The sequence below is a fragment of the Heliangelus exortis genome, chromosome 4, assembly GCF_036169615.1.
Source record: "Heliangelus exortis chromosome 4, bHelExo1.hap1, whole genome shotgun sequence".
In the NCBI taxonomy this organism is placed as follows: domain Eukaryota; kingdom Metazoa; phylum Chordata; class Aves; order Apodiformes; family Trochilidae; genus Heliangelus; species Heliangelus exortis.
The window spans coordinates 37,831,124-37,846,423 of NC_092425.1; the positions used below are offsets into that span (position 1 = coordinate 37,831,124).

The 15,300-nt window shown below is 34.8% G+C and overlaps 1 protein-coding gene across 3 annotated transcripts in view; it reads left to right on the plus strand.

The window, feature by feature from the left end:
* TAPT1 (transmembrane anterior posterior transformation 1) overlaps positions 1-15,300 on the plus strand; it is a 48,055-nt gene that overhangs the window by 6,525 nt on the left and 26,230 nt on the right. The window contains exons 1-4 of one of the 3 annotated variants that reach the window (XM_071743897.1): positions 2,554-2,672; positions 5,879-5,945; positions 6,579-6,602; positions 15,061-15,223. In XM_071743897.1, the coding sequence (XP_071599998.1) occupies positions 2,663-2,672; positions 5,879-5,945; positions 6,579-6,602; positions 15,061-15,223 (264 nt within the window). In that variant the 5' untranslated portion in view covers positions 2,554-2,662. Of the gene's footprint in view, positions 1-2,553; positions 2,673-5,878; positions 5,946-6,578; positions 6,603-15,060; positions 15,224-15,300 lie in introns of those variants that run through there. The other 2 variants (XM_071743895.1, XM_071743896.1) reach the window with 2 other exon arrangements.

Sequence of the window (15,300 nt, forward strand, 5' to 3'; positions counted from 1 at the left end):
ATTGAAGTTGTGGTAGGGTCTCAGTTGAGCAGCATAGCAGTTCTACATCATCTCCATTGTGATGATACAGATTATTGCATGCCATCTCCAGGCCACAGAATTTATTCTGAAGGATCATCACCTTGTATTTCCAGTCAGACTGTAAGAACAAATGAAGGTCAACAGTCTTATAAATGATGTGGGTGCTCTAAGTTGTGAAGTTGGTAGATTCTGCATGGAAATCAAGCTTCAGTCTGTACTGGAAACAGGCAAGAATGTGAAACTAGGTAATAAGTAGGTAACTTTAAAAGGTGTTATCTTTTTATGGAGACATTATGAAATAAATCTGCTATTTCCTTGTGTGGGCTTAGTCCAGGTAGTATGCACACTAGCTGTATCAAAATGAATCACAATCATTGAATAAAAATGAAAAAGTCTGATGGTGAGCACCTAGGAAGCAAATTAAATAGTGTGCAGATCATCACCTTGGGCAGGAACCCCTTGCCTGTGTGATTGAAGTCTGTGTGAGACTAGGAATGGAAAAATTTTCTTAGTGGCTTGGGTAGTTTACTACTAATTACTACTGTAATTACAGACTCATCAGAGTGAAAATTAAATGGAGTAAATTTATCAAAGCCTAATTTTAGGACACACTCTTTAATGTGCACTTATTATATGTACATAATTTTTAGAGTGGGGTGTGATGTTAAAAGTGTAGTATTCTTTTTGTTGTCCTGAATACCCCTTTTTTATTTGGAGATGCTGGATACTTTGTAAAATAAATGCTACTTCCATTTGAGCTTTTTGTGCAGTTCCAGTGGAAGCTTTTCAATGTAACAGGTTATTTATACTAAATGAAAAGGTCATCCCTCTTCCTGCTGCCTTAAGAGAGAACTTGATCTCAAAATTAAACTTTTAGCAGAAAAACACAAGTATGGTTAAGCTCTGTAAGCTTTTCTGTTGGGTCCTCAGTATCTGGGCTGTAGCAACAAAAATAATGCTTACAGAAATGAGTGGAAAATTCAGTGCTGATTATATTTCAACAGGTGCATGTAAGTGTGCAGGTGCCATGTAGTAAAAAAATTATGAAAATGAGGACCTTAAACATTAATTGAAAATACTAACATGAGCTTATAGAATGTGAAAAACCATGATTACATGCTCAGGCAGAGAAATTATCTGTCTAAATGAAAAAGAAAAAGCAGAGTTTTTTCTGGGCTGTAAAGATGCCCACAAAGAATTCAAAGAGCACAGAGGCAAACTGATAGGGTATTTTATTTTGATTGGTTTAAGGAGTTAAGAAAGAAAAAGAAAAAAGAAAAAGATTCATACTCAGCCAGTCATCCTCAGTACTGTGCTTTGATTTTGAGCACCTGGTTTAAAACTAGCAAAGAAATGGGTAACTTGATGGCATATTACAATGCAGTGCATAAATATATCTGCTACTTGTAACCAGGTGCCCCTGATAATTTTGAATGGACATTGAACTGGCTGTTGCATGAACTGATAAGGTGTTTTGAAAGGTAAAGAGATTTTGGGAGATAAAAGTAATTTACTTGTGCTTTGGTTTATTTCACACACACACACCCAACCAACAGGGTGTCTTCCTTTCCTGTCAGCAACACCTGCAACTTTCATATGTAAACAACATTACAAACCAGAAAATTTGCTGTATTGTGGCCCAAACCAGGACAATGTGTATTTGTAATGGAGATCTTGGCCTGCTTAGGTGTTGCTGGTCTTAATTGTGTAGCCAGTTAAGCTTGCCTTTTTATGTGAGTTTCCTTACAGTATAAAATAATAGCTTCTGGTCTGTCAGAAGCATAAAAGCACAGGTAAACCATAAATACATTTATAAAGCAGGTAAAGAAGAAATGTCATGGGAGAATCTGGTCTATAAGAGCTTTCTGATTGCAGAGTTTATTTTTCATAGAGTTGCTTGGCTTGTTGTTAGAATGGAATCTTCCACTGTTTCTGTAAATGAAGAATAAAACACTTTAACTGGGGGCAACTGAACATAAACCTCTTCAAATTTTATATTTATTGTATGAAAAATGTGGATACTCTAAAGGGCATCTATCATGGCAGTAACTAACTGCAATAAAAATTAACAGGGTAAAAAAATTGTTTAAAAAAAAAAACAGCAGCAATAAAAAGGTTGGCAGCAAATGGCTGTGCACATGAACACACTGCTCTGCATTTTTGTTTTTCTAAGGTTAAAAATATTCACTTTTGTAACATTTGAGGAAAGTCACCACTGGAAAATGTGCTAAGGAAATGTCCAGGTGCAAACCATCTATTCACTAGAGACTGACTTTGGTGAGCCATGGAAATCTACAAAAGCATTTGCTATTTGGACCTTGTGGTTCAGAATTTTTGCTGAATAGTTTTTCAAGTGCATAGTATGTTATTTTTCTTACAGTTAGCTGATGGAACCCATGACAGTATTGGACTTATTTGGTTAATTCATCTTACGGAAATGTATTTTTTCATACAATAATGTAATTCTTATTAAACTTTTTGTAGCCCTTAATAAACTGCTAACATTTTTTTTTTTTTTTTTTTTTAATTTAGTTGATGTTTTTTGGGATCTTTTTGTGCCTGGATGCTTTTCTGTATGTATTCACCCTGCTTCCTTTGAGGGTTTTTCTGGCCATGTTCCGGTTCATCACGTTGCCTTGCTATGGCTTACGGTAAGTTGATTCAAGAGAAAGGTGTTGATACCCTTAAAAAATACTTCTCTCTTTATGTGTGTGCTTAATTTTATGGCCTTTCAGTGCTGTTTGAACTACTAATGACTTTTTCCACTGTAAAGAAGTTTTGGGCTAAAGTAGCCAAAGGAAAGGTATGTGGGGGACTTTTAAGCTTTGCCACCAGTCACTGTTGTTGATTTATTTTTTTTTTTCAGGCACAACAATTTGATAACAGCATCACTTAGAGGCATATTTAGCTTAGAAAGGACAGAAATGTAACTTTACTCTATAGTTTTGTTCTTTGAACCAACATCTATTTGAACAGTTAAGATTTCTTAGGTGTAACCATTTGGCTTATGCCTTTTTTTATACTCTCTGATACTGACACACAACTTCGCAAGATTTATTTTTTTTTTTTACAACAAAAGTTTTCCTTATTTCCAAGGGAAAATTTGCCCAAAGGATTCTTGTATAAAATAGATTCTTTCCTTCAAAAAGCCTTAGAGAGTAATTGGATGAGACTAACTAATTAGAATATTATTAAGAAATAATAATGTTTGTAACCCCTTGCTTTTTGTTTAGATACCAAGAAGTTGCTAATACATAGGATTTTTGGTTTGCCTTTCTCATGTAAAAATTGGATAGAATTAATATTTTTTCTAAAAGTTGCTACTTCACAGTGAAGCCGAGTATGGAAGCCTTAACTTTAGCCTAAAAGAAAAGAAGTATTTGTATTGATACTGTAAATTTTCCTTGAATAAATATGGGCTTCAGGTTTTTCATGCTGTATTTCCCTAAACTTGAAGTTGATTTATGGCAGATGATTTTTTGTTTAATTGCTTGCATTTCCATTTTTAATATTCTTCATATTGTAGTGGTTTTAGAAGCATGGTTTAGAATGTTCTGGTTAGAGCAAATGTTAGTCTAGGTGCATGAGTATTTAGAAGTAGATAGTTGAAATGTTTGTACTTTGGTGATGCTAAAAATTGGCACTAGGTGGCAGTCTAATATTTTATTGTACTGTTAATTTTAAGCAGCATCTCAGATTTTCAGTATGTTAAGAGTTTTCTTAGCTGTGTAAAAAATGACATATTTAGTTTTAACCTAATCTTTATATGGGTAAGGATAAGAACATATATATATCTTTATAACCTTGAGCCTTATTTACCTCTTAAAATTCCCATTGCCCTCCTGTGAAACCATAGATTTATGCTTTTCAGTAGGAAATAAATAGAATAAAATTGGATCACAAAACAAACTGCAGAAAGAAATTTGACAAGTCAAATTATGGTTCTGTTTGTAAACATATGTACAGATGCTGTTGTTAAAATATTAAAATTCAGCTAAATATAATGGCTTCAACCTACCATTTGGCTCTTAGTACTCTTGTTTAAAAAGTGTTCTTCCTTGCTTATAAGCTCAGCTTTGCTTTTGACAAACACTCTATCTGCTCTTCTGAAACTACCATTGAAAGTTTGAAATGCCAGTTATTGTTTTTAGGTATTTTTCAGTGTACTGAAGAAAGTGATATTGAAAATACCTTACACACTGACACGTGTCTATTTGTATATACATTCACACATCCAATTTTAAAACATAGTCTGCTTGCTTGACAGTATTTTTAGTATGTGAGGCAGGATAGAATCCAATTAATCTTCTCACCTTGGCTGTGTTGATTTTAAAGTGTTATCAGGTAAGATGCAGTGAAACTGAGAACATCTTGGGTGAAGAAAGCTTTGTTTTTGTAACAACTCCTGAAGCAGTTTCCTGTGTCACAATCTCCTCAAATGTTTATGGAATTTGTTTCCCTAGAATCTCTTTGCTTGATCACTGCTTGAGTCTTTCTCTAATTCATTAATGTCTTAAATTTGGTGGCATTTGATTGAAGGGGTCACAGTTTATGTTTATAGTCTGTAATGCAACTTTTTCAGATGTAATGGTTTTCATTTCCACTTGTTCAGAGCCTGCACTTTGCTTTGTGGGGATTTTTGTTGTTTTTCTAGTTATGCTGATTTGATTTGTTATGGCAAAATAAATTTGGGATTTTCTTCTAGCTCAGGAAATACATTTTTATATGTTTGTAAGAATACAAATGGGTAAAACGTGTAATTAAAAAAGGTACTTACAAAGCAGGTGGCTGTTAATCTTTTAGCTTGCCCTTCTTCACGAATGTCAAGTAAGTGTTGAGAGACATGACTAAATGTTATTTGAACCTGCCACATCATATTCCATTCTGTGTAGTAAATAAAAGTGCTCCTCCCTTCATCTTCACTTCTTCCTCAACATCTTAATGAAGTGATTGAGCAGTGAGTGTTCTTGTTTCCCTTCCAGTTTACTCCTCAGGTTATTTACTTCCTCATAATTCTGCTCTTTTCAGAAAGATTATACTAGGCATTATTTTGTTAAAGCAATAAAGCCACATTCTTTGTAGGATCAGATTGCTTGTTACTGAAATGCTGGGATCCCCAATTTAATTACATTTAAAGGAATTTTACAGTTTGTCCACAAAGCAAGTAAAGACTCCTTATTGAAAGTGAGATTTTTCTCCTCCCTCCAAACACTTGTTTTCTCAAGAAAATACAAAAGTGGCTTATGAATTTTCTCATATGTGAAGATAGATTGACAAGATCTTTACTTTTATTCCATGTGGAAATGGGTGAAGATCATGTGTCCTGTATTTTCTTTTACTCTGCTCGCTTTTCCCTGAAATAAATGAACTCATAGGTCCTGTTAGCAGTATCATTAACTTGTGTACCTCTTAAAATTCCCTGATTTATGTTTTTCAGTAGGAAATAAATAGAACAACTTTGGATCACAAAAGAAAGCACCTCAGAGGAAAAACTACCAAACAAAGATGCAAACAAACCAAACAAATATACACATTCTTTTGGACATGATTTCTTGGCTCATATTATCAGATTATGGAATTGGACCCTCTGTTGCACACTTACTCCCAAGACTATTTTTTTGCTAAGGGCTGTAGCTGATAAAGACACAAACTTCCTGTTGTCTGCTTAAGTTCATTTGGAAAGTTGTACACCTGTCCACCAAAATGTGTGGATTTCTACCCAACCAACAAAAAAAGGCAGATGCATTCAGTAATTTCTGTAGTAAACTCTAAGATCAACTACTCCTTTCTCCTTTCCATACCAGTACCTAGTGTAGCAACATTACAACCTTCTCTTTCTTTCTTTCTTGTAAATCAGACCGAAGGGAAGAGCACTTTCACTTCCTTTATAGGATGGAATGTGGTGTCGCAGGGATTCCTCCTTGGTGAGTAAATCCTGATTATTTTTTTTTTTATTGTTATTTTTTTTCCCTCTGTGCTGTCACCCAAATTCACACATTTACTGGTAATCAGTAAAAAGACTGATTACAAATAAATAGTGTAGCTACATTAACCAGTCTACTTCAAAGGAAAAACCAACAACTTAGTTTTAATAACCAACACATGAAACTGACTCAGTGCTATTTGTGGTAGGTATATTTTTAAATGTAACTTTGCATCACTGTAGAAGTAGGTTGTGATCTTAATTTAAAACAATTTTTACATAGAGTGTCTGTGGACCTCTTCATCCCAATTAAAATTAGCATATTTTGGAAAAACTATAGCCCCTGCTGTACTTATTTTATAGTGCCTTAAGCTTTTTTATGTTTATTCTAAGTGATATTTCAGTCAGATTCATAGCTATATTTTGTGTGTACATCAACCAGGTTTTTTTGTAATGCTTTCTGTTAATTTGGGGGAATTCTCAAAAGTTCATTGCCAGCAGTGAAGTTGATCCTCTGCATAGTAAAGTACAAGTCTAGCTTATGTTCCTTTGTTATTAAAAGAATCCTAATGAAAGCTAATTATAGTTGTCACTTATTTGAAACCTCATTATTTTTTTATTTATTTTGAGACAGCTTTCACCGGGGCCTAACAGCAAGGTTGGTTTTGTTTCATTCTTAGCATGGTCTTGTGCTGTGTTGTGTGCATGTAGAGGCTTTTTATTGTTTAAGATTTTAAATACCATCTAATTTTGGCAAACTTGGCTCTTCTTACCTTAGAATTCTTTATTTGGGACATTGTTTTTTCAGCACTTAGCCTTTGTATCTCACAATTTTACAACAGGGAAGTCTTGCATACTGTAAGCTCTTTTTGAAGTCTTAAACTGGATATCAGATTCAATCAAAATACCTTTTCTTCCTCAAACCAAACTGTATTCCATATTTGGGCATAATTATAGGAAAATATTTCCAATACATAATTTTGTGCATTTTGGAAATTCTTAATGTGTAGGTAAATGAGCAAGTGTGCCCTTTGGACCCACTTAGTTTGGTTTTGTTTTCCCTGACATCTTTACTTTGTATGCTAAGAGGAAAAGATCCCCTTCTGTGTTAATCTGGTCATATTTGTTAATGCTTTATATAGGAGTAGAAACTTAAAATCCCACACTTCATTAATGAAGGATTAATTGAAGGATTACATCTTTGATCAAGACTAAATATCTACATTTCAAACAAAATCTCACAGTTCAGTTTCCACACAAGTGTAAAAATGGAGAAGAGATATCTAACAACTTTAAATAGGCCACTATTTGAATAACTACACTATATTATTAGTTAATATAAACCTCTGATTTATTTCCAGGTCCTAATATTGAATAAGTCATAGTTAGAAGACATCTGCTTTTAAATACTTGATCATATTTGTAACCTCAGTGTTAAAACTCTTCTTCAGTGTATTGTTAGCTATGTAAATAAAAAGTTTTTTTTTTAATACTGTGAACTAGTATAACATAGAAATAGTACTGATATCTTAAAAATTTATAAATATGTATATATGCAGGTGATTAAGTTCATTTTATTGGAAATATCTCCATCTGAAGCAGCAGTAGAAGATAATATATTCGTATTTTTAAATGATTGTATCTGTGACATCAGTATTGGAAAATTTGTCTGTTCTAACTAGGAGGGAGTAATTGTTTAGAGTAATTTGAATTATTTGGATGAGACTATACTAAATGAACCAACTATCAATACAGTAAACTGTAAAATTAATCAGGAAAACTTTATGGAATTCCTATTGGTCTAAAGAAAAAGATGAAAAAGAAAAACCAAAGCAAAGTAAAACAAAACAAAAAATCAAAACCCAAACTGTACAGTCAGACTACTGATGAGTTGAGAAGCACCAGAAGGCCCAAAAAGCCTGTGAAGTGAAGAAGGTGTTTGATGGGAGTCTGTGCAGATGTGTCAGCATCACTTTTTATACCCTGAAGTACTGAAGTGCTAAAATACTCAGACAAGTCTGCTTGTCTTTAGATTACTTTGTATACCATATTGGGCAAAACATTGTTCATTTTGCAATGATAGTTTCTGAAAAGCATACCATAAATCACTGTAGTGAGATTTTTTTTTTTTTTAGACTTTTTTTATCCAAAAAGAACAAATCTCTGTTTGTCCTGGGGGGTGTTTCATGTAGTAAGGGGTTTAACCTCTTGAAATTTAATATGCAAAGCTTATTAAGATACTTTAACACCTGATCTTACTGTTTTGGGGGTTTTTTTATGTCTGTCATTTAAGCAAACCTGTGCATTAGCTGCCTTTGATTTGTTAACATAATAAAGCCAAGTATCAGTAAATTGTGCTTTATTTTTAACAGTGCTCTACTTAATGCAGTAGGATTTCTAGATCCTTAAATTTCCACTTGTTTAAGAAGATAGCTTGTGACAAACACTGCTTTCCACGCCATATTTTTCCTCACTGGGTAGCTGTTTTATGTGTATCTTGAAATAAGTTTGACACTTGTATCACTTAGAGTGGATTTACTTAAAATACCACAAGTAATCATGAAAAAATTTTAGATGTTTTCGTTGTTTTTCCCAAAGTGTATAGAACAAATTTATGGGTAGCCAGAATATGTGGTAGTATAATAATCTGATGTGGTTTTAGTTTAATTTTGTAGAATAGCAAAGTAATTATTCCAAACTCTTTATAAGGAGATCTGCTTGCTTTTAGCTTTCTAAAGGGGCAGGACATACACAGATCCAGTTGTTCTATAAACAGAGGAAAGGTTTACATTGACACTCTCTAAATGAGTCTCAACATGGACAAGCCATAAATTGGAAAGCATGAGTATTAAACCCTGAACTTATCAATTCTGCTGAAAAAAGTTATTTTTCACTGTAACAGACTAATTTCTGAATTCCTAGCTCTTGGTTAGTGTCAGTGCACTGTATGAATTTTGCTGTAGTTCCAACTGCTTCTAATGCTGTGGTAAGCACAGAGGTTGGCATTCTCCTTTTGTTGGGCTGAAAAAGAAGCATGCTGTGGTGGAACAGGGAGGTATGGTAGCAAGGCTTACACTTCACTTTTATACATCTTAAAGTGAATAATAAACTTCTATATCCTCTTATTATTTGGAGACATCAGGGTTTCTTTCAGACGAGATTTTCTGTCAGTAGATGTCGTGGTAAATGCACAGAAAGGCTGAGGAGTTTGGGAAGAACATATTAAGAAGATACTGTGGTATATTGATGTCCCTGTGTGTTTTCTTCTGTGTTGTCTTGATTTGCTAGTTGGTGTTATGAGTTTTATCTGCAGAGGAATGCTTGGATTTTCACTCTGAATTCATGCTGGTTCAAGGATCTTCTCTTGATTAAACAGTGGTAATAGTAAAGCAACACAAGATTTTACATGGCAGATAATAGAAAGAATGGATAAGCTTTAACCTTTACTATTAAGGTACTTTGATATTTGAAGTTTAATTAAAAAAATTAATTCCTTGGTAGTCCAGTCTGTACAGCTAAATGTGGGAACTTGAGCCTTAACATAATGAAAGCATTTGTGAAATTCTGTGAAGCTCATCTTGGAGAGCATGACTTGGGCCAGAAATGTTAGAAGTAATAATGGAGTAATGACAGAAAACAACTAGCTGAAAAGACAGAATTTGTGCAGCTTAATAAGGCACATTTGAAGGGCAGCCCAAGTACCCTGAATCAGTGTGTTCACTGGTTCATGAGATGAGTTTGTTAAAGGAGAAGCCACTGCCTGAGCATTCATAAACTGGTGAAGGAGTTGGACACACACTCTAATGCTTACTCTCAGGGATGCTTAATGCTGCTTCAGGTTCAGCCCTGGGTTTCCTGCAGCAGAATCTCAGGTGTTGGATCTTAAAAACTAAATAATTTAGTTGAAAGTTACAGTAGCAGAGTCAGCTTGAGCTGTATGCCTTCAGAGAGGGACCACAAAGAAATCCTTGGGCAGTTGTATCCTTGTGAGCTAAAAGCCAGTTCTACACCCAGGGTTCATGCACTGTTCATGTGTCTTTTACTTCAGTGGTGATTTTTGGTTTGGGGGTCTTCTAGCACCCAATTGGTTTCTTCCTCTGAGCCCAGGAAGGAGGTTGTTCACTGCTCTTAATGTTGATTTGCAGTCTGTGGTGGTGCTTGCATCCTCCTCACCATTTCGTTTAGGCTTCTCTTGTACCTGCTCTCATTAACAAAACACAGTGAACTGAAAAGTCTCTGACTTGAGAAAAATACCTTTTTTTTTTTTTTTTTAACAACGACCAAGACATCAGTATGTTAGCATTACTTTTCTTTTACTAAATAGAAAACAAAACACAGCACTGTACAGGCTGCTAGGAAAATTACTTTGATTAACTCTGCTGCAGCCCAAGGCAGTATCTAGGCAAATCTAACTACTCATACTGTAAGTGCAGAGCTAGGCAGATAGCATAAATCACTCAATATTGTAACTCTTAAGCAACTTACTCTAATCAAAACTTATTGAAGCTAAACAACTAGTATCTCAAACAAGCTGTCATTAAATTATATCCAGCTGTGTAATCAGCCAAATGGTGAAATAATTTACATAACATTATTTCTGGAATGTAGCAGGATATTAGGAGGAATTGCATCTTAGACAAAGGCTCTGATAATCCTAGCTTTTCAGAGCAGAGTGCAATAAAGACAGGACAGTGTTAATGTTTAATTAACTTCTGCAGCATCACTATGCCAGGATAGCTTTGAAGGAAAAGACAACTAATCTCTGTAGATTTCTATGGAAAGATTCTACCACATACTGTTTTGTCACCAGTGTGATAAAATATAAAACAAGATAGTTGCTAAGCTCTTCGTTGTTCTCCTTTTGCCACTCAAGAGAAGAAACACCTGTAACTAATGATTAAATATAAAACAAGATAGTTGTTAAGCTCTTCATTGTTCTCCTTTTGCCACTCATGAGAAAAAACACCTGTAACTAATTTTCATGTGAAATCTTCCCTTCTGTATTCTGCAACTGTAAAACCACAAAACTGTAAAAATACAGTTTTTTGAAATGAATGAAGCTGTTTCAGGTCCTTGTTTCTCTATTCAGTGGTTTCTGCAGTTGCACAGTAGCTCAATGTTGTCTCATTCTTACCTCTTGGCTCCCTGCTATCAAATGTGATACTGGAAGTATTGTCCACCACTATGCACTGTATTTCTTGTTTACTTCTTGACATATGTATAGTTGTCGTAGCTTGGCTGGTACCAGCTTTTTTTTCTTTGTTTTTTGGGTTTTGTTTTGGGGTTGTGTTTTTCTTTTTTTGAGATTCTGTAGTGCTCATGGTGTGGAGGAATTCAGCATTATGCATTTGTATGGGATATTAATCTCTAGGTCTGGTTACTTTGTGCTCAAGACTGTTCTGCAAGCACTTTGCAGTGTACTGAGTAGTTATTGGAGACAATAAGTAGAAACATTGAGAAAAATGAATGCAGAATATGTAGTGGATGAGCAAAGACTTCTTTGACAGACATAAAATCACATCAGTCCGTGTTTATATATATGAAACAGTTTTTAGTATGAAGGATAAAGATGACTTGTGACAAATGTCTCTGAACACTGACTACATCATTCATTAACTGCAGGCTTTGCAGATAGTTCTGTGTATTTGCTAAAAGGTGACCAGTTACTGGACTTAATCCATTTGCTTGATTTTCCTTGGCTTTGTAGGAAATAATTATCCTTATCCTGTATTATATTCAGAGCCACAGCTCAAAATCCTTTTGTAAATGTTATTAGACAGAGTGGAAAAGGATTCTGCTGCAATCAAAGTGCCTTTGTGAATTTATGCAGTAGTCATGGTTAATCTCTCTCAACCAGAAACATATTAGTTGTAAACCATGTATCACTTGTCTAGTCAATATGAAGGGGCCTTTCTTCATGTACAACAAAAAAACACTGGAATGTATTTTTAGTGCCAGGATCATCTAAATTTTTTTACTTTCTAGAATATTTTTTGTACACAGTCTTTGCAATAGTCCCTTTTACTGACTTGAAGATGCTGACAGCTTTTCTGTAATCAAGCTGAGTAAATTGAAACTGTGAGGATATTTTTGTGACTTCTTCAACAGTTATGTTTTGAAGAAGCTATCAGCATTACTACTGGTTCTGCTTCTCATGTAGACGAGAAGCATAAGTTATTGCACAACTTTGAATAGAACATTAATGAAATATTTTTACTTAACATGTCAAAAAAAAGACTGCTTATTGCAGGGTTTTTTAGTTATACACTGAGAAACTAAATCAAAGTCACATTGGGAGGTAAAATTCTCTGAAAACATTATTTGAATGTACACTGTGCTACAAAAGCTTAATTCCTGTGAGGAATTAAGCACACTATTTTTGCACAATAGTGCAGGCACACTTGATCTACCTCTTTTGGGCAACCTGTGAATTGAATTTGTTCTGCGTGCAGCACATTCTTAAACTGGCTTCATCTTTCCAGTGTATGGGATACTGTGTTTAAGTTTAGATGCATCCTAATATGATACTGTTAGTTTTCAGAGACCACCTTTAGAAGAGCAGTTGTGCTCTTAAATTTTGTGTAGGCTGTTCTTAGAATTTGTATTCCCCCATGATGGTGGCTGTTTGCTTTTAACTCAGACTTCTTCTGAGTTAGTTTTACTCCATTGAGTGTAGTCAATACCAGTGAAAATCAACACAAACAGAGGAGTGATAGTGTTAACACTACAGAATAACTGAGACTGGTGTCAGTCCTAGTGGTTGAGTATCTTTGATGTTACTTTTAAGACAGAAAACCTTTGACATTGTAGTTTTCAGTTTGTATTGATTTGTGGACATCAAAGCATTTTCCTGTGAGATCTGGACTGCTTCAGAAGTTTCATAAACAGATCCTGCTTACTTGTGCATTTCAGCAAGGGTCCCTCCCAGTGTAAAAACTGGTACCTAACCAAACTGTTAAAACATTGACTTTTGAAGTGGTTGCTCTTTTGCTAGTCAAGTTTTTGCTGCCTCGCTATTTCTCTCATGATAAGGTAGGTGCTGGCTGAAAGAATGAAGATGCTAATTTTCTGAGTAATAATTCTGATTCTCCTTTTATTAATGCTTCAACCTGGCATTATAGTTGTGGAGTAATAACTCCTTTACTGCTTTATCCCAGGCTTTATTGCAGAGGATGAGTATTGGCTGAGGAGCTGAAATGACACTGACTACATGTACAAAATTGAAGTAGTTTGGAGAAAAAGCAACATAGTGTGTTAGTTACTCAGTGTGTGAGTGGTAATCATAAGCATGGGCTTGCTTAACTGTTTCATTATATGCTAATATATTTCAATAAGTATAATGATTTAACTGAGATGTAGTTAAATAGGGCAATGAACTCTCAGCATGGAATTTTGCAAGTTGGTGAGGGTGCATTTTTGTGTGTGTGTCATTCAAGAGCATGGTCTTCAAGCAGCAGGCAAATACTGGGTGTGCTGGGAAATGGACACTTTCAGTTTTCTTTAAGTTATCTAATTGGGTTTTCAGGTAAAATTCAGCTCAGAGGGGACGAAGGGAGAAAATTCATGGAGGCTTTTTGTCAAGGACTTAGTCAGAAATAAAATGTGGCATGTTTTCTGCTACTGGATGACTTCTGAGAGCAAGAAAATGTCCTGGGGTGAAAAAGCCACTGAGTTCTGATATGTTGGTCTAGGTTGAGTTCTGTTATTCAGAATATGAATACTTATAATACAGTTTATGCAGTAAAAATATATCTAACAGAAAGAGCAGTTGCTCTCTGCTTGGAATTTAATACTCCAGATCTGAGAATTCTGGAAGCTTTCTCACTCATACTCCTAGAATGAGCACGATCTGTTTGCCCTTTGTATTAATGACACTATGTGGGTCCATGAGGGAATGCTGTCTTCAGGGCTTTTTTCCTTTGAATGGAAGACAGCAAAGAAACCTGAAGTATAACATTTTAGCTCTGATATATTTAAGTAGAGTGACTCAACTAGCTGGGATTTTTCACTTGTCTGCACAATCTATAGAATGTCTTCACTCCTAGAAGTCATAAATAACTGCTCGGATATGGTTTTGTTTTGTTTTTTTTAAAAAAATAAAACATGCATTTTTATCAGGTTACTTTAATTTTTTTCTAAATGTTTTATCAGTTTATGGGAACATTGTCAAATCTGTGGATAACTGAGTGATGTAAGAATACAAAAAATGAAAATTCTGAAGTTGTGTTCTGCTGATTGATTCTGACTCTTGTGAAACGTTAACTGCTGCAAAAGCCCTTCAGTGCATATTATTAAAAATAAATACATCTAATAAAAAATAACTTATTCTCAAATAACGCTTTTATTTCATTTGAAGGCTCTTTAAATGTTTTGAACCTTATTAATACTAAGCTAAGTAAATAGACTAGTAAATACTGGCTTGCTATTTCATTATGCTTGTGGCTGCTATTGTGGCAATTGAGGTAAACTATTTTCTTCCTGTAGTTTCAGTTTGAAAGAGGAAATTGTGTAAGGATTCATTTAGTCTTCTGGGCTACTTGTGGGACTACAGATAGAAAAACCCTGCATTTGGTTCAAGATTAATTTCAAACTCAGATGTCATGTTTGCATTTACTGCTGCAGAGCTTAAAGCTAAAAGAAGATACAGAATTGGATTTAGAACCTGTTCCTCAGCATCAGGTTCATTACTGAGGCTGAAGATGACTGCTTTATTTCTTCTTCTGTGGCTTATAGCAAATACAATTACTGTAACTGAGAAAGTCAAAATGATAAGTAGATTTGGCTGGAAGAGAGAAAGTAAATTAAAAATCAAAGGGCCTGCATTTGGAAGGTTTGTAACAAGTGGGAGCTCTTACCCAACAAATGCAGTATTATAACTAAATGGCTGTCACAGATATCAACAGGATCAGATAACTCCTGATCCTGTTCAGGAGAGATCTATAAATATGAATTATGGTCATTGTATTCTAATGTGTTGGAGTGAGGGGCAGGGACAGGAAGAAACTACATTAAAATATATCCTTGATTAAGTTTCTGTAATTTCCTGCTGACTTGCTAACATTTGTATTTTGTGGGTATATCACATTTAGTGGAACTTTTTGCCCTTTGTATTTCAGTGACAGACGTTTGCTCCAACCTGCTCAGGTATGTGACATTCTCAAAGGAGTTATATTGGTCATCTGCTACTTCATGATGCACTATGTTGACTACTCTATGATGTATCATCTGATAAGGGGACAGTCTGTCATAAAGCTCTACATCATCTATAACATGCTTGAGGTAAGAAAGTTGGCATCAGAACACCAAGCATGCTTTTTTTTAAATCTAAAATATAGTTGCATTACAATGTTTGTACT